Here is a 25,095-nt window from a genome sequence, read left to right as displayed (position 1 = left end):
TCGTGCAGTAACAGCTGGATTGTACGATACCTCCCGCAGGCGCACACGCCGTCCTCCCCTCGCACGAACGGTAAAATGAAGTTGTGAAAGCGGCCAAAAAGCGCGTTCATGTCCGTCAGAAACGTCTGCCTGGAAGAAATCAAAAGTAGCACACCAAGACACTGTAGACGACTAATTAAAGGACTGTGTGGAGAAGACACGTTTAGATAAATGACATAACTGCTCTCATCGCGTGCCCTTCAGTCCTACAGCGCTCAGCTCTCCAACACCACCGGAGAGTCGCTGATGTTAACCAGTCACAGGTCAACACATCGCAATAAACCAAATGACTTGTCATGGTTACTTTTGTCTAACCAACAGTCGCTTAACGTTACCAATGAAATGTTTCAGGATCGTTTAAGTTAAGACAAAGCCCCATTATATCTGACAAAGCCTAAGATAAACCTTAACGTTATACTTATGTACATTTCATTTTAGCGTTACTATTATTTTATGCATATTCATGTGAAATATAAAACAATCCAAGCTGCCCTTGGTTCTGTATAAAAGCTTTAAACATTGAAGTACACATGAAAATAAGCAGTGCTTCGTCTGCCCTATAAGCCATCATAATGAGCTTGATTGGTTAATTGATGTAACTGAATGCTAATAGTTGTGTATACATCATGACATCACAAAGCAAATAAAGAGTCGTGACACGTTTCTTAGAGATGTTTCTTTAGAGGATTTCATATGTACATACACAAAAATCAGGCACTCTGAGCTGAGCTCGCTGTTCGCAAATAATTACAATGCTTGAATTCGTTAACATTTACAAAAGGGAAAAAAAAGTGCTATGCCCTGAAAAACAGCATATCTGACTTTAAATAAGAATCAACACATTATATTGGAGACCATCAGAGAGGTCTAGGTTTGGTTATTCATCATCAGCCCACTTTAACATAATCCAAACTAATCTACAACACATGGTTGGACAAAAAAACAAAAACAAACACGCATTCAGTTCAAATAATACTCCTGCTCACCCCCAGAAACACATTTACACTGTCCGAAGTCAGGAATAAAAACCTGACAAATATGCTTAAATGAATTACAATTATATATAATCTGGAGAAAACTAAAATCATCATTAATATGCTGCACTGAACAAAAAGAGAGGAGCAGTTGTTGAATCAGGGGTGGGGGTGTTATGGCTCTCCCTGAGGAGACATGGTTGAGTGATTTCACTGGACTGGGATGGAGGGAGGACCTTGATCCGCAGAAATAAAGGCAGCGTGAGAGCAGCGTGTCCATCCTCTGCATGGAGGAGAAACTCATCACCAATATGTCCAACAGCAGCCATTTGTTAGGTCCTAACCCAAAGCTGTGTGTAAGTGTGGCTGTATAGGCACACAATGTGTATGGACTCTTCAGAGGACTGAGAACTAACAAGTGTGTGTGTCTCCATATATTACTGTTTGATTGCTTGTAATGAGAGACTGTGTTTATTGCAAAATGTCTGTTGTGTATCAGTAGAAACAGACGGTGTGAAGAAAAGGCCTGTTGCTCTTCTCCTCAAACTCCTGTATGAGCTCATCCATCTCATCCTCCATGTCCTCAGTGTGCTGGATCTGCAGGGGGGGGGGGGGGGGGGGTGACACATTAAAAACACAGCCTGAACGCACACAACTCATTAGCACCGATGAACTCTAATCAATCTGCACACCATGTTTTAATCTATAGCACCTTTTTGTAGCATTTTCATTATGTGACCACTGAAGCGCCTATTATGGAAATATAACTGCGGGGCAGATGATGTCTACTTAAAAGACCATTTTATTCAGATTACTTTCAAATACATCCCTTTTTCACTCTTCAACCACGGTGTCATGAATGACTTTGGTAACAGAATGTCTGTACTATGCCTTCAGTGTGATCAACAGCATTTAAGGCTCCCAGGAGGAGACACTCACACATTGACACAGCTCACAGATGAGGAAGGCGCCCAGCGTGGCTTCCTCGTGGTTATCCTGAATGTCTACATTAATGACGTGAACAGGCTGCACTGTCTCCTGCTCTCTTGAATTCAGATCTGGGGAGCAACAACAGACAAAAGAGAAATTGTGTGCCACACAATCAGAAGTGTTGGGAGTAAAAACTTGGTCTGCATACAAATAATTGTGGGGCAAGTATGAAATCAGTACTTGCAAGAGGCTGACTATATTCCTTCAGTGATTTAACATTTCTTATGAGAAGCCTCACCCTCCAGCACTTGGTCATAGACTCTCTCTTCGCAGGTGATGACCAGGTCGAACTTGTCCTTGCAGTTTTGAAAGCGCTCCGGCTTTGATTTGATGCGCTTGTTGCGGTCCAGCATGTGCAGGATGCCATTCTGTGTGTATCTGAAGAGGTAGGAGGTCAAGGAACAAAGCAGGAGCAAGAGAAACACTTCCACGGTAATAAAACACATGAACACCATCAGAGAAAGGATTTCAACGAATAGAACACTGAAAAATACCAAAAACCACAGTAAGACTGTCTGAAACTGAAATCGTATATTCATTTGTCTGAATGAGGCTGCGTATTTTGTTTGCATTGTGGAGTAAACACTTGAACGGTATCAAGTGTTATAATTAGATGAACTGCAGCAACCTCTAGTGGTGTCTGGAGAAACTACCAACTATGACGTTTCAGGGCGATGCCAGTAAATGTTAACAGGCCATTCTGATACTGGCCAGCAGACGTGTGTGTGGTCCTTAATACAGATGTTATGTTCTGTCCAATATTCCTACACGTTTCTAAAATGTATCCAAAATAAGTCTGTTGCTCTGTCACTACATGGCCATACACAAGACATTGCCAACTATATAAATAAAAAAAAGACCAACCACCATGGTGAATTGTCTACAATAACAGACTATATTTTGAAGACATCCATGCAAAGTTGCAAGAATACAACAAATGATTGCAGTAATAGTTGCATAGAGGCAGCATGTACATCTTCTATTAACAATACATTCAGATTTACAGAGCAGCTGGTATACAATTCAGTAGACAACCTACCGTGGGTTGGCAAAATTTACACCTGAAATACGGTAAAATAAATAAGTAAACCGTTGGTTAGACACAAACGCCTGAACTAGTCCTACAATTAGCCTCGTCATTAATTACACGAAACTATCTGAAGAATAATTAAGAGGTATTCGAGGACTGAAAGAAGCCTCAAAATATTTACCATTAAACTGATAAAAGAAACATGTTTTTTTTTTAAAACTTTGTCAACCAAAAAAAGCTCCACCTGTCAGCACTTATTTACAGGAACAATAAGTTTGATGAACACAAAGTTTCTGAGACAATTTACTCACGTGGCAAGAAAAAGCGGTTGAAATCACTCACTATTACAATGTTTGTGTCTCTTACAGGCTTCTTGACATTTGCGTTGACAAACTTTGGTTAATGTCCTGCTTCAGTCTGTTGTCTACGTGTCACCACTGTTCTTCTTTGCGCATCGAGTTCTCTCCTGTGGTCAGATTTCTGCATACTTTCGCCCGACAGTTTTACAGAATGAATTACTGATGCACCAGCGATTCAGTTAAACAATTAACAAAGACAAGTGAGTCTACCGATCTGGAGTTACTCAAGCTGCAAAAATGGGAAAAGATTCATATTCAAAACAGGGAAACTGCACTTGCAAGGAAGAACAGTGGTACCATGAAAACCCCTGTAAATACAGACATTCAACAACATAAACTAGAGTTTTAATAGTATCATTTAAAATCTGATCGCCTCAACAAAAACTCATGATCTTCACCAAATTTCACTTGCTGTTGTATTGCAATGTGCACCCCTGTATATCATGGGCTTCATAAAGCATACATCCGTAACACATTTCAAAACCCCTGCATGTGATTTACTCATCGTTGCAGTCCCGTCTGCTGTGCCGTTCAAACGCCATCCCTAATATCTAAACACCGCACACGTACCGTGTGTCTACTTATCTGGCTTCCACAGTACAGTGTGAACGTGCGTGTGTGGAAATGTGAGTGAGAAGGGGGGGATACAGTTCCTTGTCCTTGCGGACCAAGTCGTTGTACATCTGTATATATGTTGTTTTGAAGTCGTAGACATTTGGTTTATCCGGGGCAGGACCGGGTAGCTTCACGTGAGACCCTGTCCCAAATGAACGCACTTCAAAGCCACGTTTGCTGCAAAGATGAAAAAAAGGACAAGATAATAAATTACATACCACATCTGGAATAAACATTGGATACAGGAAAACACAAGAGCAGAATGCATCAGCGCCTAAAGTATAAGGGTAACCAACTAGGTCAGATTTTCAAATTGCCTCCTCAAAAAAAAGATATAAATTAAATGTATAACATGGTCCGGTTTATGTCACAGAAATCATTGCACACCAATAGTGCAGAGGGCCATTTCACCTCGTCTCCCACTCCATAAGAGATTCACTTTAGTTCACCATTTGGGTGACTGTCACCGAGAGGCTTCTTAGCCTGTGGATCAGTCTGTAGACAGAGATGCGCTGCTTTCAGATCAGAAAATAAACAGCCACTAGGGAGTGAGCGCAAGTGTGAAATGTCCCGGCACACACAGTCGGTATAAAAACAATAACTCTCCGCATTCTTTCTCAATGGTGTGTGAATAAAGAGTACTGGTCACCGCTGGTAAAAACACACGATGTTGCACAAGCTGCAGTGGCTCCCTTCCGGATTATTCCCTACAGGGGGCACTCTAGTCAACATGTGGGAGAAGAAAACAATTTAAAAACTTGGGCCGGTCTATTGAAAAGCGGTCAATCTGTGTGTAAACTACATCTGTGTGAATATTCACTTCAGGTAACCGCAAACCTGAAACACAGTCAGAAACCAGCGTTTTAAAGCACGCAGTAGCCCCGGTGTGACGCTCGAAAGGAGCGAGTCCATTGTTAACCGCGGATGAGGCCCGACGGACCGTCTGTTTGTCCGTCTGTCACCGTGTCTGCGTCACTCGTGACCGGCTCACAAACGGCTCAACACCGCACAAAGACCGGCTTCACTTCGTGGTGGGCTTTGTTCCTTTTGTTTTCCTTCCCGGCGGCTCGTCTTTACCTGAGGATACTGTGCGCTTCCATACTGCGGTTCTGGTTGCTCGAGCACACAACCGCTACACGCAGCGGGTGGCTCGGCATTGCGACTCTCCGGCTGACCACTAACCGAGACACGATCGGTCACAAACTACACGGATGTCGTGGGTTCGATCCCTGTAAGAAAAACAAACAAGACAAACCCTTGTTGGTACACTGAATAAGAAAACGTTTTCGAGTGCAAATACTGTGCGATTTGCTCGTCTTCTTAATGATGCAGGAAGTTAAAATGGCGGCGACCCGTGGTGTGCAACGGCTTTATGAAGTGATGTCATTTGAGGGAGGAGTTTCCTGCCTGTAACACGGAAACATGTAGGGACGCTGACGTGACGTCAGTAAATAGAAAATTATTTTGAATATGATTTGCCTCGAAAGGCATATTTTTTTTACTGTATTCAAAGTGGCAATGAGAACACCCAGAGGATTTACCAAATATAGGAGCACATTGTGATTCCTAATGAAGGGAGAAAGAAGTAAATACTGAACCTTCTGCCCAAACAAAGGAGGGAAAAATGCAAAATACATCATCGGAATACTTTATTGATGATGAAGAAATATATGAAAACTTATAAATGAAGGACTATGTAGAATAAAAGGTGAATGATGTACATTGAAATAACCTCTTAACTAATATAGCCTACAAGTTTACGTGTTTACAGTGTTGTAGGTACACATAGTGCTGATTTTGATGATATATTTTCCCCTTTCATTTGTGTTCTTTACCAACATTTTTGAGTTTAGTTTGTATTAATATCTTTATCCATATATCAGTAGTATTAGTAGAAGTGACATCTGCATGTTTTCACTCTTTCATATATCATAAAATCTACCTCTGAGTTTGATAAGGTTGTATACATTCCCCAGCATTTATGTGGATGATACTGCATCTGCACAGTGTATATAATAGCAGTATGTTTTGTTTGTTTGTTTAACTATGTCACATTGTGCTTCAGTGTGAAGATTCTTCCCACTGGACTTATTCATTGATCCATCTTATGTACGATGATGTATGATGGTATGATGCATATCTTGAGATTACATCATTTTCAAACCACTATATCAGTTCAACCATCCAGAAACACACAGACCTCAGATCAAGCCCCAGTGACTGACCTGCATCAGACAGCTATAAGGAGGGTTTGTATACATATATTCAGAATTCCTGTCTGTTGTTGATCCTTGAAAATTGTCCAAGAATGTAAGGACGAACACATGCACACACTGTCTATCACACCAGGAGAAAAACAAGGACAGCTGTACAGTATTACAAATGACCTCATGGTACTTTATTCACTGACAGCAGGACATAAATGCATTATAACTCAAGATGTTTGTCACAGTGGAGATTGTACTCCAGATTGTATTGCTCTGCACAAAATGGTACAAATACATACTGGAGGCAAAAGCAAAAACAGAAGATGGGATGGTTTAGTCAAGTGGATACAAAATAAATTCAGTAATGTTTTATTTTCCTGTGTCACAGCAAGGACAGCACACGTCTGGACACTTTCACAGGCTGCACATTTAGCAAAAACTGCTGTTTCTGATGCACTAAAAGCCATCTCATCATTTCATTAATTGTATTGCTGTATAAATGCTGCCAGCATTCAGATTGACAGACTCGATCACAAACAAAAACACAACACAGTAAAGTACTGGATGACAGTAAATGCAGGTTGTCAGTACTTTTGGTTCAGTGCATCCTCGCAGAGGTTGACATGGCATGTTATTTGCAGAGCCACAGTAGTTTGTGCTTTAATTCAGTGATAACAGGATGTGTATATCAGTATGTGGCTGATTGAAAAGTATTAGTGACAGTGAGTTGATGATTGTGAGATTCGATATGGTCATCATGGAGGTTAAATGTACGCTGTTTTAACATCAACATCAGTGACGTGAGTGAGTGTGGTAGTATGTGTGCTGTGTCGTGGGGCTCATGATGTTTTCTGTGATGTACGCCACCAGCAAGCAGATGATGACCAGCATCACGCAAATAGCTCCCCCAACCGTTGTCATGGCAATCACAATGTCCTGCATCCCAGACGGCGGCAGGGTAAACTCCACACAGTCCCGCTGGTCTGCTTTCTGAGCTGCATCGGAGCGGACCAGGGAGCGCAGGCAGATGCGGTAGGGGATGTTCTCATGCAGCTCAGTCAGGAGGAAGTCCCTGCAGCCAGATCCAAGATGGACACCAGCACACTCAAACTGAGTATAGCTTCCATTCCACCAGCAGCTTAACTCGTAGCCGCCCCGCCTGTGGCGTCGGCCACTGAAAACAGTGTTTGATCGAAGAGTTTCCTCTCTCGTTGAATTGGTACCTGGATCCCCACTGCTCGTCTGACCGGCTGCAGCCTCCTTTGTCTTTATGTCTGGGCCGGTCGTTGAGGATTCTCCATCACGGGTCCACTGTAACAGTACGCTGCCGTTGACGAGAATATTTGCCACCAGATTCCCCAAAGACACCACTGTCCTGCAGTCTCCCTTATGACACTTGTACCCAGACAGTGTGTGTCGAAAACACAGCTGCCCCCCGATGCCTCCCTCGGTCACTCGGTAGGCACACAGTGGTGACACCGAGTCCTCCGGGCTCCAGGTTAACGCCCTGCCAGATGTTTCAGATATCACAGTAGTAATATCACTGGTGTTGAGAGAGATGCTATTCATTTGACCTGGTACCTCTTTTAGCTTTGGCGATGGCCTACTTTCGTAGCGGTGATTGCCATAGTTAGAACTAATGTTAGTCTGTTTTAGCCAGTTTTGGGTCCCCAAATGATTCCTGCCTCTAACCTCTGATGTTGTTGTTGTTGTTGATGATGCAGAGCTGCTGCGATGCAATCTGTGGGACTCATCTGTCTGGTGTAATGTGCAGAGCAGTAGTGCCGATAAGGCGAGCAGTGATGGTCGTTGTTGGCTTTTCATCTCAAGTCGAGTTATTTTCTCTCACAGTGGATCAGACGGGCGACGGTCCACGGCGGGTTGATGTCTGCCATAAGATCAGCTCTGCCTCAGCGCACACGACGAAATCCATGCGAAACAGCACGGCTCGTCCATGGGCGAGAGGAGCGGGTATACATCTGCGGCAGAAATAACATTTAGGCACGCGGCCGTCCAGTCAGCAAGAGATCCGAGTACGACCTTGGATAAGCTTGCAGGATGAAGTTATTGAAGCCTAAACGGCGATACAAGTCGTCTCAGTGCGGCTTTCGACTCACAGGCATTTATTAAAAAAACCACTTACTGGTTTCGGTGGGACGAGAGGACCCCGGCTATCGTGCCATCAAGACCCGCTTCTTCCTGCCTAGCTCGTCGTAAAGGCTTTGATGCCTGTGGTGCTCGAGTGCACGTAGAGGAGCGCGCGGCGCGGAGTGCTTGGGAGCGTGGGTGCGTGCACAAAAATATTTGTAGTCATCAACAGTCGGTTGTGAGTCATCATCATCCCACACAGTGCTTCAGGTGTCTGTTAGTAACGGAGACAACAAGTAGAATCCCGTCAACGCGGACGGATGGAGGTTTAAACCAACCTGTTTGCTGCCCACCTGCAGGTCCCTCGCGCCACACATCAGATCACAGATGTCGGCCTAGTACCAGTGCAAATATCACCTACAGACACAACGCAACCCCATCTCATAAACAGTTAGCTTGAAAAACAATGAAAGCTATTTTGTTTCTTTAATCATCAATTTTACTCATTATTTTGCTAACATAGAAAAATCAACAGAATCAGTGTTGATCCAGATTGACTCAAAAGCTACATTTTTGAAATGCTTTAATGTTTAACAATGGTTTGATGTCATTTACTGATAAGGACTAGCCTACTTCTGATTTTATTGATGCTTTCTGTAAACTAGAGTTGCCATTTTGTCTCTTTCTGTATGATTTGCCATTGATGGTTGCATCTGATGCGTTTCTGTCCTCACTTTTGGATGCATGACATTCAATGATGCCAATCTGTGTTTATAAATCTTCATAGTTTACATATCCAACGGAAAACTATTTGGTTTTTTTTGCAAGAAATGGACAAGATAGAGATATACCGGTAGATACTTAATTATCTAATTTTCACAACAGCGACATCAATTGCAAGTGGTTGCTGCTGATTTTTCCTGGGTTAAATTTCAATTTTAAATTATATCAAGACATCTCTGACAGCTTCAACAGAAATTATAATATACTCACAAAGGCAGTGTGTCGACTGCAGTGTAGTACAGGTGCTGCTATCATTTTGTCCATCCCCTTTAGACGCAGCATTCTTACATGCAGTGGATTATCTTCAGGTGAAAAAGGCCAACTAATCACTGTTTAATGAGGTTATAGCCATATGTTCTCTGTATAAAATCATAATGAACAAAGAACACCTTTAATGATCAGCAAGAATAAAAAACAAGTTTAATCTCACGCACAGTGGAAAAATGTATGATCAAGATGTATTGTTCTACATAATACATTTAATTAAGGAGTGCTTGTGTGAGATTATTCAAAGCAATAATTGCCTCATGCCAAGAGAGAAACTTGGCAACTCAGTAAACAATAAGTACCAAGGGAGAGAATGAATAGCTGACTAATAGGAGAAAATGCTGTGTCAGAGGGACTGACTTAGCTCTAACCTGTTCTTCAAAAGTCATGCAGGGTAATTGGTTAAGTCTGCGTAATCTGCAGTTAATGGTATATCTAATGGTCTGATACGAGCTATGTTTTTATTTAGCTAAACTATAAAACATTAAGAAACTGACAAATGAATGAGCAGCTTGACCTTCACAACATGTGTTTCCATAGCAGAGTTAAGTTTTAATTGAATTGGAACAGGCTGTTTTGAACACAACAAATAACAGCGACCCACACCTGTTGATTCGATCATTTAGGTCAAGAGACAGCGTTGCATTTGCAGTTGGTTGGTGATGCGGAAAGAAACCGTGGAAAACGCCTGCCTCTGCGTGTACACTCAAAGCATCAACATATTATGCTCAATTGACGTTGAGCCTGGTCGGCAAAGATGAAACCGTCTGCGTGACAAATCTATTTGTTTTTGTCTGTGTGTGCAGATATAAAATGACCTGAGGACCATCATCATCAGTGGTCGTTCATGTGAAGCCTTGATGTTTCACTCTGAATCTCACACACATGCTTGGCACAAAGAAAAGGCAAGCTATGTCCCCACGCAGAGGATGATGACATGTCAGAGGTCCTCACTGTAGACGCTATTCTGTTTGGGCTCTTGGTCTTTTCTGGCATCCTGGGAAACATCTTGGTCATCCATGTGGTGAGAACATATGTTAAGACTTTTATCTGTTGATTGAGCTGAATGTCATGGATTGTTCTCAGTCTGTCTTGCTTATTATACCCTCAGGTGTTTCAGTCAGCCGTTGAGAGTCCATCTCGGAGACTCCCTCCCTCTGACACTATTTTGGTACACCTGTCAGTGGCCAACCTGCTGACCTCACTTTTCCGCACTGTGCCCATCTTTGTGTCAGACCTGGGCTTGGATGTGTCTCTGTCTCCGGTCTGGTGCCGAATCTTCATGCTGCTGTGGGTGTGGTGGCGAGCTGTGGGCTGTTGGGTGACCCTAGCACTTAGCGTCTTCCACTGCACCACCCTGAGGCGACAGCACATGGCCTCTGGACCTCTGGCACAGCAGAGGGAGAGACGGCGGATTTGGATTGTTCTGGGACTGGTGTGGGGGGCAAACCTGGCCTTCTCAATTCCAGCTCTTGTATATACCACTCATGTGCATGGCAACGCCACTGTGGAGCTGATGGTGATCAGCTGCACCACCAGGCCACTCCTGGGCTGTATCTGGGAGTTCCCCACCAACCAACAGGGCTCGGCCTTCGCCTCCTCCTCGCTCGCACTTAATGAGGTGTTGCCACTGGTGCTGATGGTTTGCACCAACCTGGCCACACTTCATGCTCTGGCAAAACACATCCGAGCTGTTGCCTCAGGGGTAGAGTCAGGAGAAACCCACAGGGAGCTGGACAAACACGTGTCCACTGAACGCAAAGCAGCTCATGTAATCATGTCGCTGGTGTCGCTCTTTGTGGTCTGCTGGGTGCTACAGGTTGCTGCGGTGACGTACTACAACCATGATGGGGGACACCACGCTGAAGGGCTGCTATCTGTGGCCCACTTCTCTGCCTCGCTGTTTGTAGGATTCAGTCCCATGGTGGTGGCCCTGGGACACGGTAAGCTGAGGAAGAGGATCCTGAATATGATCCTGATGTGGTCTGTTCCTAAATGCCACAAGGAGGACACTGAAGAGGGGGTTAAGTCCCCAGAGACTAAAGGAAAGAGGGGAAAACAAACTGTTTTCATTGTTCAAAAAGAGAGGACGGTCATAAAAGTGAAGGCGAAAGCTCAAGCAGACAAGTGATGGGAGCAAAGTGTGACTGCATTGATACATAAGTACTGAAAATATTAAAATGTCTCCCAAAAATATTCATGGCTCTATCATCTGTTTGAATCAGAGGCACGGTACTGCATGTTTCCTTTGGACAGCACTGTATTATTTGAGATATTTGAGCTATTTTAAGCCATTTAACGCAAGTCAAAGTGAAACACATGTTGGCCAAGTCAGAAATCAATACAGTGTAATCAAGGTTTATTTTATTGTTGAAACTATTTTACTCAATCCAATGTATCATTGCTTCTTTGTTGTTTCTTTTGAGCTGAGATGTATTCCAATTATTATTTGAGCTTCAGCCAATATCAGGTACAATGTCTCAATATGCTTCACAGTCTAGAATAAAATCTAATCATCAAAGAAAAACTCTTCAAAAAATGTAGCACAAAAACAAGAGAAACCTTGGAAGAGGTAAGAGTTGCTATGAGGTTTCTTTGCACCCTGTATTCTGTGAGAAGCCTATTTCTTACACTTAGTTAACTTATTATTAGCTGTTTTTTCAATTTTTATTTTTCACTTTTCAGTCGCAGTGTTGTTTAGTAAAGATATAGATAGCCTGCAGTAGGCTATGTGTGTTGGGGTCTGGTGCAAATAGCATTTTTGGCTATTTGAGTTTGCATTTGAGTTTGCAAATCCTTGTTCCCTAAATGACATTTTAGCCCTTTGCCTTTCTGTCCTTTCAGTCCAACCACAGTCACACACTCATTGAGGGAGGTTTACAGAGAGAAACATAACACATTCAATCCTACAACCACACCCCTCAGTTCAATGATTTTTTTTAGTGATACAGATAATAGTTAATGACTAGCAGTATTGTGTGAGCTGCACAGGGGATCTGTCAGTAAGAGAGTGTCGACTTGACGAAAGAACGCAGCCGCCGGTGGCCAACTGTCAGAACAGCAGGTGACATTGCGATGAAGATGATGTTGGCAAAACGCGCAATGACCAGAAGAAAATCTGCAGAGGAGCCCCTGTTGTAGTTGAAATAGTTGACAGAGATAATGCTGGTTCCCCATGATGCTATGAAGAGAATTACGAGAGTGAGAATCACCTGGAGAAACACACAACACAATGAATTAGGAAAGGAAATATGTTCACTTTGACGCCAATAAAAATGTAAAACAATTGATATGTTTGTCTGACTATGTCCATAAATTAACTCTCAAGTCTGCTTTCGATGAAACATTTTAATTAACTATTCACTACTCAACTTCATGATGAACATGGCTTCAGTGAGCTCTTCACAACCAAAAAACCTCCCCCTCCCACCCTTGTCTTCCTCACCTTGGCTGCTCGTCTCTCAGCAGGCACCCGTTTTATGACAGGTCCACCTTCCGCTGAACTCCGCACCCTGCTGTGGGTGTAGAGTGTGTAGAGGGAGCCCATGGTGGTAAAGGCCATTAGGATTATGGGGATAGTTTCATGGATCACCATCGATGTGGTTGCATAGGCCAGACCGCTGTAGATGGAGGGAAAGTTCCACACACAGCCCAGCAGGGGGCGCGTTGTGCTGCTCACCAGCATCAGGGTCTGAGAGAGGAGGAGGAAGATGGAGGAGTGGAGGAGGAAGAGGGTGGAACAAACATTTAGTCAACAATATACGGAGAGGAATTCTCTCCATATCAAAAGGAAAGTCTACTTCTGACACAGCATTATTACACTATATTGCTAATCTACATGATTTTAGTACTTTTTTCTCCCCACAGAACATTTCTCTAAATTTTAAGGGACTATCACATTGTCTTTGCAAGTTTTAACTCCTTAAAATACAATGTACAACATTTTTACTCACAATTTTCTGAAAGCCTTTTTTACAGACAGTTTAAGACTGTTTTACATTATCGTTTGGTAATGCAGCTTATTTGTCAAGTCAGCATTAAATAACCTGATATCACTTATCTAATTTCATTAAGAGAACATAACTTTAACAAAAACAAATGCAAACTTGTTTACTGTGATGTTAATGAAAGCAGGTTTTAAAAGTAGCATGGTGCACAAAATGACTAGCTGTGATGTAAAGTACATGAATTGTAGAGAATAGGCTGAAAGGCTTTACCTCTGTGGTGTTCACGTCCCCATTTGTGGAAAAGATATGAGCAGGAATGGAGTAAACAAAGTTGAGAAGCCAGATGAGGGCCAGAATCAGCAGTAGGGTCTTAGGAAGGCTCTGGGGCCGGGTCACCATAGGAGTCACGCGCCTCAATGTCTGGAGGTGGAACGCACTGAGGAAGAGCGTTGACCACACATTGACCGATCGCAGCCACACCCAGACACCCATGAGGACCTGACACCACTCTTTGGAAGTGTACAGCTGTAAAAGAAAGAGACCGGTGCATATTAACACATATCCTCAGTAATATTCGGTACTCAAACGTATCTCCTGGAGATACAAAGAGGTCTCTTCCACCAATTTACTTTTTTTTTTTAAATGTACACTCAATAAATCAACATAACCTTTGAACGAACCAAAGGGTCACCCCTTTGTGTGTTGGCAATCTTAAAAAAGCATTGATCTTAAAGACAACATACCTCGAGTCCGATGTCTGAGATGACAAGCGGTATGTTCCTCATCACAGACACTAGCAGGTTAGAGAGTGCCATGTTAATGATGATGATGTCCGAGTTAAGTCCCCCACCATGGTCCGTTATTACACTCTTACCAATCACCCCGATAACGGTGGAATTACCCAGGATGCCCAGAATCACCAGGAAGATGTAAAAAGCACTTTGCACAGGGGACACAGTGGCACGAAGTCCCATTCCCACACGCATTGTCTCTCCATCCTCCACGGTCATTGCAGCCACTTTCTCAACAACTTTGTCTTTGAAGTTTTAACAGCGAATGTAAAGTCTTTAAGCATGTTTCATCTTCATTTTAATGTACGTCAGATAAATATAATTCAGTTTCCATCCTCCAGCATGCTGCCAACATGTCATGCACCAGTAGATTAACCCCAGTGGTATTTGGTGCTTCTTGTTCTTTGCAGATGCAGTCAGATAACTTAAGACACTCCTCTTGGAGCCAATGAAAGAAGGCGATCCTACCTGTGTCATCGCGACAAAAAACTGACATCAGAGGTGTCGCTGTGCTACGGTCGGGTGAGATAATCCCTATTCGGCTGTCAGAAAGCCCAAAAGCAACACAATGTTGATGCCATAGGGATCTTGAGGCACGAGGCTAATGAACCACAAGAGATTAATCAGTTTACCTGAAGGAAATGTGCTTCCTTTGCAACTTGATTTGTTTCCCCATCATCCTCTGGGAAGTGAAAGCCTTTTTGATTGTGTGCATGTATGTTTGTGCTTGTGTGTGTTTTCAGCAATTTGATAGCACTTATGTTTTGACCCTATGTCACCAGGTCAGAGATGGGCGACAATAAATACTAAAACCCAAATAACACAAGTTCCTTCCCTAAAATTAATAGTTTTACCTTTAAATCAGTTTTTTAACAGTAAATCAAATCATGGTGTCCCTCGCCTTCACATTTAACATTCACAAACCACTATGGTCACGAATTCAAGTGGTCACTAACGTATAAGGAGTACACCCCTATTCGTCAAATGAACTAGCAAATCAAATCTGGCTAAATTTCCTCTCAGGCTAGATGTGCTCCTGTCAGGGTATCCAGCCAAAGGTATGATTCTCGCTTGGGGTGCGACAGGTTCTGCGCTGTACAACCCCCCATTTCTCGCAAACTGGTTCAGCAATTGTGACAAGGAAGTAGTTCACGCACAAGCCTTTTTAACAAACATAAAGTATTTAAACTAAAATCCGTAAGATCAGTGACAACAACCATTAAAGCAACGTATGGATGTGTGGTGTATGTGCTGTCAAGGTGCAAAAGGAAAACAATGGGGGAACACATACATTATATCCAACAAGTAATTTGCCTTTCTTCAATGTTACAGTGAATGATTTCGGTTGGTTGTGCAAGACATTCAGCAGTAGGCTGTACCTTAAACAGCATCTGAGTTTGGTGTTGCCCGTCCTTTTATTATCACTGCTGCATAAATATAAAAGACTTTACTAATATTCGTACCAATAACACAAATTAGAATCGGAATGTGCCATTTATTGTAATTTAAAGATCCTATGAAATGTTTTTTGTTTGATCGATTTCATTCTGTGTGTGCAGGTTAAATGTATTTCATGAACAGCTTTGTGTGTGCTCAAGTGAAGTTATAAAATATAATGGACCATAACCTATAATTATGCTAAAAAAAGTAATTTATGCCACATAACAAGAAGACATGAAGCTCATTTATTCAGTCGGCAATTTCTGAGTGCAGCCAACCGCCACCTCATAAACAACCAAATAGTAAAGAGGAAAACACATTTTAATACAAAATGGAACATTTTACCAGACAAACCTGGTCATCATTTCAGTAGCATTTATAAAATAAAATACAAAACAAGTAATTAGAAAAATATATCTACTGTAAATATTTGCTGTCAGCACTAAACACTTATGAGCACGATACATAAAGTACAGCGACAGGATGCAGATACATACAGTATGGAAATGACTCTGATCTGAAGAGCCGATAACATGAAATACGATTATCATCTTCATGCTTTACAAGAACCACATCCTCTCTGCGTTTTATCAGGTGAGGTCGCAGTTTATCAGCACATTTGAATTTTTAATTGCATAGCTTTAGCGCTACAATTCACACTGTTTTGTAATTTATGCTACCTCAAATCTCATGCTCATCTTGTTTTATTTCAGGCGTTGGCATTAAAAATCCATTCAAATTACAGCCACTTCTCCTGTGAAGGCCCAGAATATATATATATATATATATATATATATATATATATATATATATATATATATATATATATATATATATATATATATATGTATTACTGCTATTAGGAGTTTAAAATTATAGGGGATTACAGTTCAGTTCAGCTCAGTTTTAGCAGCCACATCAAAGCCATATATTGATTTTCGGTGACGGTTTTCGGTATGGTTTGTGTTGAGTTGCATTCATGATATGTTTAGCTAAAAAGCAAATGTAAGATGCTACTTCCCAAGCTAACAGAAGATTGCAAGCTCAGCATCAACCCAAATCTCTTTACCGTCAGGAGCTCTCTCCGGCGGTGGAAAGCCACGCCAATGTTAGCGCTTGTTTTGTTTCTTTATATCACGTAATTTCTTTGCCAACAAACTTCTTCTGTGTTTGCTGGTGTGAATGGTGATGAACGTCTTTTGCTAAAAGCTTCAGCCATATTTGTGTTAACTATGCCACTGACCGGGGGCTGTACCTCAACATGTTTGACAAGCCCTTGGGCAAAGCTATTGAATGAAGGCTGGGACAAAAACCTTTGCACACAAACTTTGAATACTTTCAAGGAGGAGAGAACAGTTTTATATAATTTCAAGCAAATACACCTGTAGTTATGTAACATTACATTGTAAGAGTAGGCTATGATCATAATGATGAATAATGATTGCATACTTTGCAGCCGCTTATGTTCCTGTTCGACTAACTGAATGTCAGAAACTAAATATCGGAAAAAAATGTGTGGTGCGGTGGAGGGCAGGCTTCCTGCCAAATTCATGATAAAGATGAATAATTACGTCCACTTTTTCTCAGCCATTGTGAGAACGGAGAGCTGGGGTTATGTGATAAAGCCTTTTCTGTCACTATAATCCATTCCAAGATGAACATTTTAACTATATTATAATAATAATAATCATGATGTTCATAATAATATTCAGTCCGGCGCAAGTTATCTAGTTCATCAAGCACCCAAAATGCTCGACTTCACCAACTTTTTAGCTCCAGCTGCCTGATTGCAGCAGCCTGTGGTCGTTAACCCCAATGCCTGGAATCTATCAGAGAGAAGAGACAGACAAATGGGAAATTACACTTCCTCTAATGAACCAAACCGCTATCTAAAAAAAGAAGAAGCAGATAATTATATTCAGCTGAGCAAACCTGCGCGCCTCTCTGCAGTGCAGCACAAGCCGTCTCCTCGGCCCGAGCTGTAGACCGGGGACACACACACTCGACTGTTTGGTGCAAGGTGCGTGAGACGTGTTGAACGAGAGGTCGGAGGCAGGTAGACATAGGACGTAGACGGCTTAATGCTGTGGGAGTTTTCTGTCTCCCAGCTCAGCCAGTAGCCTTTCAAACCTTCCTGGTGGGCCTGCCACGCTACCTCAATCTCATAACGCTCCACCAGGCTCAACTGAAGGTCGGCCAGGGCTGGCAGAGACGCTGCCGGGATAAAAAAAAACAAAGAGGAAAGCAAAAGAAAGATTTAAACAGACTGCTCAAGTGAGACTGAGTAGGAGTGATTCACAAATGTGCTCTAAAGTTTAACTTTGCCTTTAACAGAAGAAAACTAAATTATCATCAAGAAAGATCTTGAACTGAAAGACACAAACTCAATTTTGTGCACACAGACATCATATCATGGTATACAAACCTCAAACTGAAAACGTACCCTCTTGAGTGCATGCCCTTACAGTCATGGCTCTTTCTTTTCCATTCACATGCAGAGCGCTGACTGTGACCAGGTACTGCGTGCCCGGCTCCAGGCCGGTCAGTACGGTAGAGTTCTGCTGGCTGGGTAATGTCATAGTGTGGACATCCCCGCTTGGAATAGCTCCATACTCCACCGTATATCTCTGGACTCGAGCCAGTTGGAGGGGACCCCAGCTCACACGGATCTGACGAGGGCCAGAGTCTGACACGGAGACCACTGCCGGGGTTAGAACATCTGAGGGGAGACGAGGCAGAGGGGGGACAGAGAGCTGCAGCCCGTTAAGGTTCATCATCATAGATTCAGGTCTTCACACAGATTGCTGTGCAGCACCTGATAGACAAGTCAGATGTAGCGTGTGATGATACAATTTAGCAAATCAAATAATAATACAAACTTTAAATGTTAGACAGGTAAAAAATTCCGAGAAACAAATCATCAACCTTCTTTAACACATGACTGAATGACTGGGTCTCCAGTTTTGTGATATACATCTACCAGAAAAATGGAAGTTGAAACACCTACAATTCAATAACAAGTATGTTTTTGAAATGCATTACAGGATTATAAAAACACATGTAATTAAAGGGAATCCGCTTTAAATCCTCTCACCAGGAAGTGTGGTGAAGTTAACATAAAGCGTGTTAAACAGCTCCTGGTTGGACTCTGGGCGGAGGGCAGCTGTGTAGGTGGTATCAGGTTGCAGGTTGGTCACCTCTACCAAGCTAGAGTCACCTGGCAGATTGCGTCTAGTTTCATCGTCCGTTTTCCACATAGGGTTGTACCAGAGCTCATAGTAACCGCTGTCTGTGCTCAGAACAGGACGCCACTGCAGCACAGCACTGTGGGAAGTCAAGTGAACCACACGCAGTCGTTCAGCACGAATAATTTCTATAGATAAGACAAGAAGAGAGGATAGAGGGGGGAGGAGAATTAGAGAGGAAAAGTGAGATAAAATATCGAAACTGGATAATTCTGTAGTTCAAAATCCCCTTTTCTTTCTAAAATAAGCTGTTGAGTATCTTCCATGGAACTAGATCTTCTACTGTGCTAAATCTTATATTTCAAACACACACACACACACACACACACATACTGATAATGGCGTCCCTCAGTTCCTCTGTGATGATGTCTATGTTATCTATGTCCACCGAGTAGAGGTGAGACTCCAGTGGAGGTGTCACTGCACGTTTCAACACCTGGTAGTTGCCATGTACTGTAGAAATAGCTAAAACAGAAACTCCCTGCGCCTTCAGCTTAGACATCGGCTCGTCCACGTCTCCAGGCTGCACGCCATCAGTCAGCCACAGCAGTATCTTCGGCACGTTCTCGTCTGTCTTTGTCAGAAGCCGCTGGGCCACCCTGAGCGCCGCCTCTGTATTGGTGTCTCCCTGCAGCTGGCTGACACTCTGCAGCGCTTTCTGCAGACTTTCCTGATTGTTGTGGTCATCCAGGTTGAACTCCAGGTTAGGGTTTGTGCCCACCTGCAGCAGCCCGACTCTTACGTGCCCACGGCCCAATGAGAAGGGGCGAAGCAGCTCGGCGGCGAAGAGCAACAGGCGAAAGAATTCGTAGTTTGCTACACTTCCTGAAGAGTCCAGCAGAAGGAGAATATCCCCTTCACAGCAGTTTAACACTGTGCACAACAGAAGGAAAAACAGGAGGGTCATGTCAATATGCGGCCATTCTTGTTTTGATTGGCAGGTTTATTAGTTACCATATTTTAAATGTATGCTATCATACAGTGTTCAAACCTGCTTTATATGAAAACAAGCTGTCGACACAGAATTGGCATATTATCACCTGTATGTTGATATGGCGTACTTGTTAGCAAACAGTTACACATTATTCACCCATCCAGGAGACAGAGTGAGAAAAGCACTCATTTGGAGTCATGTTTCTGGCCAGCCGGCGAATATAAGTCCAGTATTCACTCTCCTTTATAGCTCTTTGGCTGCAAAATGCTTCTTTATGCTCACCAGCTAGTCACTAACTTTGTCTGCTGTGGGGATCTGGATAGTGTAAACTGTTTTGAGATTAGATTACATTAGTTCGATTTATTTCAAACATGTAACAAATAATACGAAAACAAGAAAAAACTATACAATGAAGAGTAAAGCAAATTCAAAATACGCTAAATCTTCTAAATTAACTAAATAATGATAGATAGATAGATTTTCCTCTTTATTTATAGCCCCTGTCTCTGTCTGAGTCCATTTTTTGTACCTTGCCATGTAGTAAATTATTTCTTGCTTTGTACATAGTGTGTGCAGTATTACATTCTACCAGATCCATGGTAGAATAGCATGTGACTTCAAAAACAGCATGCTAGTGCGATATCCTACATTGTTTACTATCTCCATAACTCTTTTTGGTAGTGTGCCGGAAAACCCAAACAATGAGCTGAAAGACTCAAAATCTACAGAGTCAGGTAATAATGTCACCAAAAGCAATCACTTTTTGCAACCTTTTGTTTCTCTGAAAAGTATATTTGATCCATTAATATATTGGTAATAGCAGCTATAAAGTAGAGCTTCAATTCTCCCCTTTTTAGACATTGGATTAAGACAGAGACGGGCAAGTTTTTTATTAATGTTTAACATGGAATTTTCAGAGAACATGGTCACTTATTAGGTGCCTACGCTCAAAGATACTGGAAACGGTTGACAGTGATGAATCCTCCCATAATGATTATATGAATATCTCAGTCATACAACACTGATTTAAGGTATCTTAGGCTCATCTTATTAATGTCACAGATGCCATTGCTGTACTTGTGGAAGCATTACTATAAAGAATGAAAGGCAAAAACAGGGATATGAAATGTTTTGTTTGCTTGTTTCATAATTCTTAAATCCTGAGAACTATCTGATCAAACGCTATCAAAATAATTCAGGCAAACATTGCATTGAGAAAACTTTCAATGTAGATCAAACAGAGGATTTCGGATAGCCCGGATTAAAGAGAATTGGGTCACGTTAGTTCATTTATCATATGAAACCAGAGTGAGATTTCCATTAAATCAGTGACAACCAAAAAAAAGTGCCGAGCAAAAAAAGAGGAAAAAGATATTCCCACATTTTCAGATCTCTTACTGTTTCCTCATCTTCACCTTTCATTATATCTCAGAAGCCATTCTGCTGCATTTTGACATCCGTGTCTCAGTAGACTCATTTTCAATGGCAAGAATCAATTCTAGCTGCAAGCAGCTTGCTGCACAATCAGATGTCCAATACATTTGGTGACTCGCTCAACTGTTCCAGCTGAAAAGGGTCTTCAATACGGTAATCCTGCTCACTGCATGTGACTTTTGGTACATTTTGTGCCTGTAGTTTTCAGACATTGGTCTTACCCGTTTTAAAAAACTAAACACTGACATTCAGTCTTAGAATAATCTGAATTTGAGGGTAATTTTAAAATGTGTGTGATGTATGAGAATGAATTCAACACGAATAGATGAATTCCTAATTGTCCGCCTACATAATGTACACATCTGCTTTATTGGTTCACTTCTACCACATCATTCACTCTTTTCCATTTGCAGGTCCTCTGCAGAACACACCCATTATTGTATTGCAGCAGTGGTCCGTGATCATTAAAATTTTATAGAGAGGCAGAAACTAAAGCAGCAGGAAAATAAACAAGGAGGGAGGAAATGAGGGAGAACAGCGCAATCAGGCAAAGAGGTGTCAGCCAACATCCTATCAAAACACAGATAACTTACAAAGAGTGCAACAGAAGAGATGTACACAGGAAAGAGGTGAAACCTCTGTGGACATTTATATATAATATATATATTTATATAAAGTGAGCAAAGTGGAGAAGCTGAAAGGGGAAAATAGGACAGAGAATAAAAAACAAGACAGAAAGATGAGAGGAGATGGTTGGATAAGAGTTGTTGATGGAGATGTAAAGGAATTGCTCCATCTTTGCATTCCTCAAAGGATAATGCATGTGAATATGATTGTGTGAGAGAGAGAGATTTCAGCATGTCATCTGCCATATTTTTGGTAGGCTGTGCCAAGGCCATATGCCTCACTGCAGAGCTGCACAGATGAATGAAAAATATGACAATGTCTCCTGTGAAGGTTACCGGGTGCAGTATTGACATGCGTCGACGTCAAACAGACGATCCAGTCTGATCAAAATCAATGCAGGCTATTTCTAAACACTTGGTGATCTAAAACAATTTGCACATAAACTGCATGTTGCTCTGCTTGCTTTTAAACAGATTTCCTGCAGAACAGTGAAACTGCAAAATAATAAATAATTCCACACATTCCATCTGTGCTTTTTAGGGGATCTCTAACTTAGCTAATAAGTGAAATACTTTTAATTTGCTGTGTTGTGTCCACCTGTAAGTACCTCAAGTTCCTCCATGTCAAAGTCAACATTGCAAACAAAGCCCCGATTGTAGGTACACTATGGACTGCTCACCGAGAAGAATACCACATGAATAATGAACACTGCGTTGATCGCTAGACTTAGTTCAGCGATGCAATCGGAACCAGTTTCTCTTTTTATCTCTGATCATTTCTGCCCGTACTCTACCTTCAGACCTCTCACATCTGCTGACACGACTATTTGCTTTCTTGCTGAGAGTCAGATGAGGAGATTGATGGTGATACCACTCTCATACCTGTACGCTAAATATGAAACGAGAGCCAGCAGCCAGTGAGCTTATAGCATGAAGACTGGAAACAGGGGGAAACAGCTAGCCTGACCCTGTCCAACGGTGATAAAATACGTCTCTAAAAGCTCACTACTTAACATGTTATATCTTATTTGTTTAACCTGAATATCTAAACCACCAAACTATTCTGTGTTTAATGGGGCACTCCACCAATTTCTCACATAAAGTTGAGTTTGCTCGTCATGGAGTACTACATGCTTGTAAAACCATGTCTTCGGTGGCTAATAAATAGCTGGAATAGCCCTTTAAGATTAACTCAGGCAGTCACACGCAGCTGATGTTTTAGAGCAGACTGGTGCTGGTGGACACAATTTTTACTTGCATATGTTTTAATAAACTGGCTGAGGTCCAATTTGGTTTCATGAATTGGACAAGATGACATTTTCCACAGCTTGTTTTAGTTAATACACACTGATCATTTGCTCCACAGGAAGTCACAAAAGAAACTTCAGTCCAGTTCAGCCAACTGGCATCTTTTCCAGTTTGGACCTAAAAAAATATCTGACATCACCTGCAGTGGTGGAATATAATCCTTTACTCGCTAAAAAAAAAGAGTAAATAGACCATTACGTAAAAGTCCTACATTCAAAATCTAAGTGAAAGCACAGAACTATTTAAAAGTAAAAGTACACATTGAGCATAAACATGCTCCCTGTGAGACTTAACCAACTCATCAATGCGTACTGCTGCATTAGTGCATTAGTACTGTTTTATTGTGAGCTTGTTGAAGCAAATGTAAATATTGTATATACTGTTAAGAAGTTGAATCTATAACACTGTTCACAGTAATCATTAAATATAGTGGAGAGAAAAGTCAAATAGAATCAGCATAAAGTAACATTACGTTGAAATACTCAAGCTGTACTCGAGTAAGGTATTGTGAAGATGTGATACAAGAAAGTGAAATAAAACTATGTGTTTGTTCAGAGTGACTTTTCAGATTGTAGCCTGTAACAATGATTCTTTAGACTCGTTATCATTATTACAGCCCAATATATTGATTAGATTACCCAACTGTGGCCATATAAAAAGACACACCCATTACATGCACAGAAATAACAGTAGTGAAACACTGCAATGCATGACCACACAATAGTTCTCTGATCAACAGTGTCCATGTGTCAACTTGTTTGAAGCAGACTGCCTGTGGAATGATCCTGGCTTGTTGCTCCACACTAAATGCCAACGATCGTTAACCAGCATTTCTTTAGGCCACCCTGTGGCGTGCTGCGCCTTGACTCGCCAAACATCCATTAATAAACAACAATATCTAAATATTTCACTGAAACGTGTACGTTTTAGAGTGCATTCGCACAACTTGTGACTTTTACAATCAATGACAAACACTTGAAGAAGACGGAGATCGCAACCTGTCAACATATGTCAGGTCTGTTTACTGCTCATGTTTCTTTCGGCCATCGATTTGTTCTCTTTCGCGTCCGTACGGCAGCTTTAGTTGTCAACTCACCTGTGGCAGGTAAAGCAATTTGCATGTTGCTCCGCAGCAACATCGCCCAGAGAAGACAGATGCCGAGTAAAAAGCCCTTCATCCTCTTTAAGCAGCATTAAAAAAAAAAAAAAGATATGAAAATGATCAGAAACAGCACGAGCAGGTGAAGTAACCAGCACCTGGTCTTCCTTTACCGGTTCGCATTGCAAAGCTCCCTGTCAAAGTTGGTGCAGTCTGTGTGTTTACTGTTGATGCACCTCTGACGCCTCTTCCGCAGTATTTCACCGCTGCACGAGTCATCCAAACCTTTCTCCAGCAAACACCTGCGTCATGCCTACCGTAATGTTGGCGCGGTGCAGTAAGATTGCTCCCCTGCCAGTCCTCTAAACTCTTTCACTTTGTAGTCCATTTTACTCCTCCTCCTGTAGCTGCAGGGCCAGAGCATAACATCGCTGTCACTCTTTGCTGGGTTTTGGTCCATCATGGGACTTCCTATGTTTTCTTGATGACTGCTGTTTCCTCCTGAACTGTAATTTCCTCAGTCCAGGGCTCAGCACGTGTAAACAGACAAGCACCTGACCAAACAGACACCCATGAAACAGACGGTGTCCCAGACCAGAGGAAGGAAATGTCATCACAAGCATGCCAGAATTAAATCTCGGCTGTGGCCGCAAGAAAAAAATGATCTCATCTGTTTTCCCGCTGTCGGAGGAAAAACAGTGAAACTGATCTGGTCTTCATTTTCTCTTGGGACATAGCTGACCACAAAACTGTACCCAACTGGCAACCAGCAGCAGTGCACCCATTTGGATCAAGGAGCAACAAGGCAATCCATTCATCCAGTCCATTAGACAGTATTAGAGAAAATACCACAGCTGCTACTTATCAGAGAGATAACTTGGATCAAGTGCAGGCTATTGCATGCATTTATTGTAGTCTG

At 42.0% G+C, this 25,095-nt stretch overlaps 5 protein-coding genes across 5 annotated transcripts; 1 reads left to right on the top strand and 4 right to left on the bottom strand.

Moving 5' to 3' along the window:
• Positions 1-707: 707 nt before the first annotated feature.
• ssu72 (SSU72 homolog, RNA polymerase II CTD phosphatase) lies at positions 708-5,348 on the bottom strand. Its single transcript, XM_079266277.1, has 5 exons — positions 5,085-5,348; positions 4,041-4,184; positions 2,242-2,381; positions 1,953-2,071; positions 708-1,610 (listed from the first exon to the last, which is right to left on the bottom strand). Exons 1-5 carry the CDS (start codon positions 5,162-5,164, stop codon positions 1,509-1,511), a joined length of 585 nt encoding a protein of 194 aa, XP_079122403.1. The 5' UTR covers positions 5,165-5,348; the 3' UTR covers positions 708-1,508.
• A 1,186-nt stretch (positions 5,349-6,534) lies between these two features.
• Positions 6,535-7,783, bottom strand: fndc10 (fibronectin type III domain containing 10; the record flags this gene model as incomplete). The annotated part of the gene is made up of 1 exon (XM_079266092.1): positions 6,535-7,783. One exon carries the CDS (start codon positions 7,781-7,783, stop codon positions 7,007-7,009), a length of 777 nt encoding a protein of 258 aa, XP_079122218.1. The 3' UTR covers positions 6,535-7,006.
• A 2,506-nt stretch (positions 7,784-10,289) lies between these two features.
• Positions 10,290-11,483, top strand: ora4 (olfactory receptor class A related 4; the record flags this gene model as incomplete). Its single annotated transcript, XM_079266091.1, has 2 exons — positions 10,290-10,376; positions 10,464-11,483. The coding sequence occupies 2 exons, from the start codon at positions 10,290-10,292 to the stop codon at positions 11,481-11,483; spliced, it is 1,107 nt and encodes a 368-aa protein (XP_079122217.1).
• Positions 11,484-12,351: 868 nt separating this feature from the next.
• Positions 12,352-14,309, bottom strand: ora3.1 (olfactory receptor class A related 3, tandem duplicate 1; the record flags this gene model as incomplete). The annotated part of the gene is made up of 4 exons (XM_079266086.1): positions 12,352-12,564; positions 12,798-13,043; positions 13,570-13,824; positions 14,043-14,309. The coding sequence occupies 4 exons, from the start codon at positions 14,307-14,309 to the stop codon at positions 12,352-12,354; spliced, it is 981 nt and encodes a 326-aa protein (XP_079122212.1).
• A 2,092-nt stretch (positions 14,310-16,401) lies between these two features.
• On the bottom strand, positions 16,402-24,445 carry LOC306797653 (von Willebrand factor A domain-containing protein 1-like). Its single transcript, XM_079297033.1, has 6 exons — positions 24,174-24,445; positions 19,109-19,648; positions 18,625-18,903; positions 17,974-18,249; positions 17,463-17,744; positions 16,402-17,356 (listed from the first exon to the last, which is right to left on the bottom strand). Exons 1-6 carry the CDS (start codon positions 24,253-24,255, stop codon positions 17,337-17,339), a joined length of 1,479 nt encoding a protein of 492 aa, XP_079153159.1. The 5' UTR covers positions 24,256-24,445; the 3' UTR covers positions 16,402-17,336.
• Between the last annotated feature and the right edge of the window lie 650 nt (positions 24,446-25,095).

Source organism: Melanostigma gelatinosum (assembly GCF_949748355.1).
Source record: "Melanostigma gelatinosum genome assembly, chromosome: 3".
In the NCBI taxonomy this organism is placed as follows: domain Eukaryota; kingdom Metazoa; phylum Chordata; class Actinopteri; order Perciformes; family Zoarcidae; genus Melanostigma; species Melanostigma gelatinosum.
The sequence above is the reverse complement of the archived record's forward strand: the minus strand, read 5'-3'. Positions and strand labels throughout refer to the sequence as shown.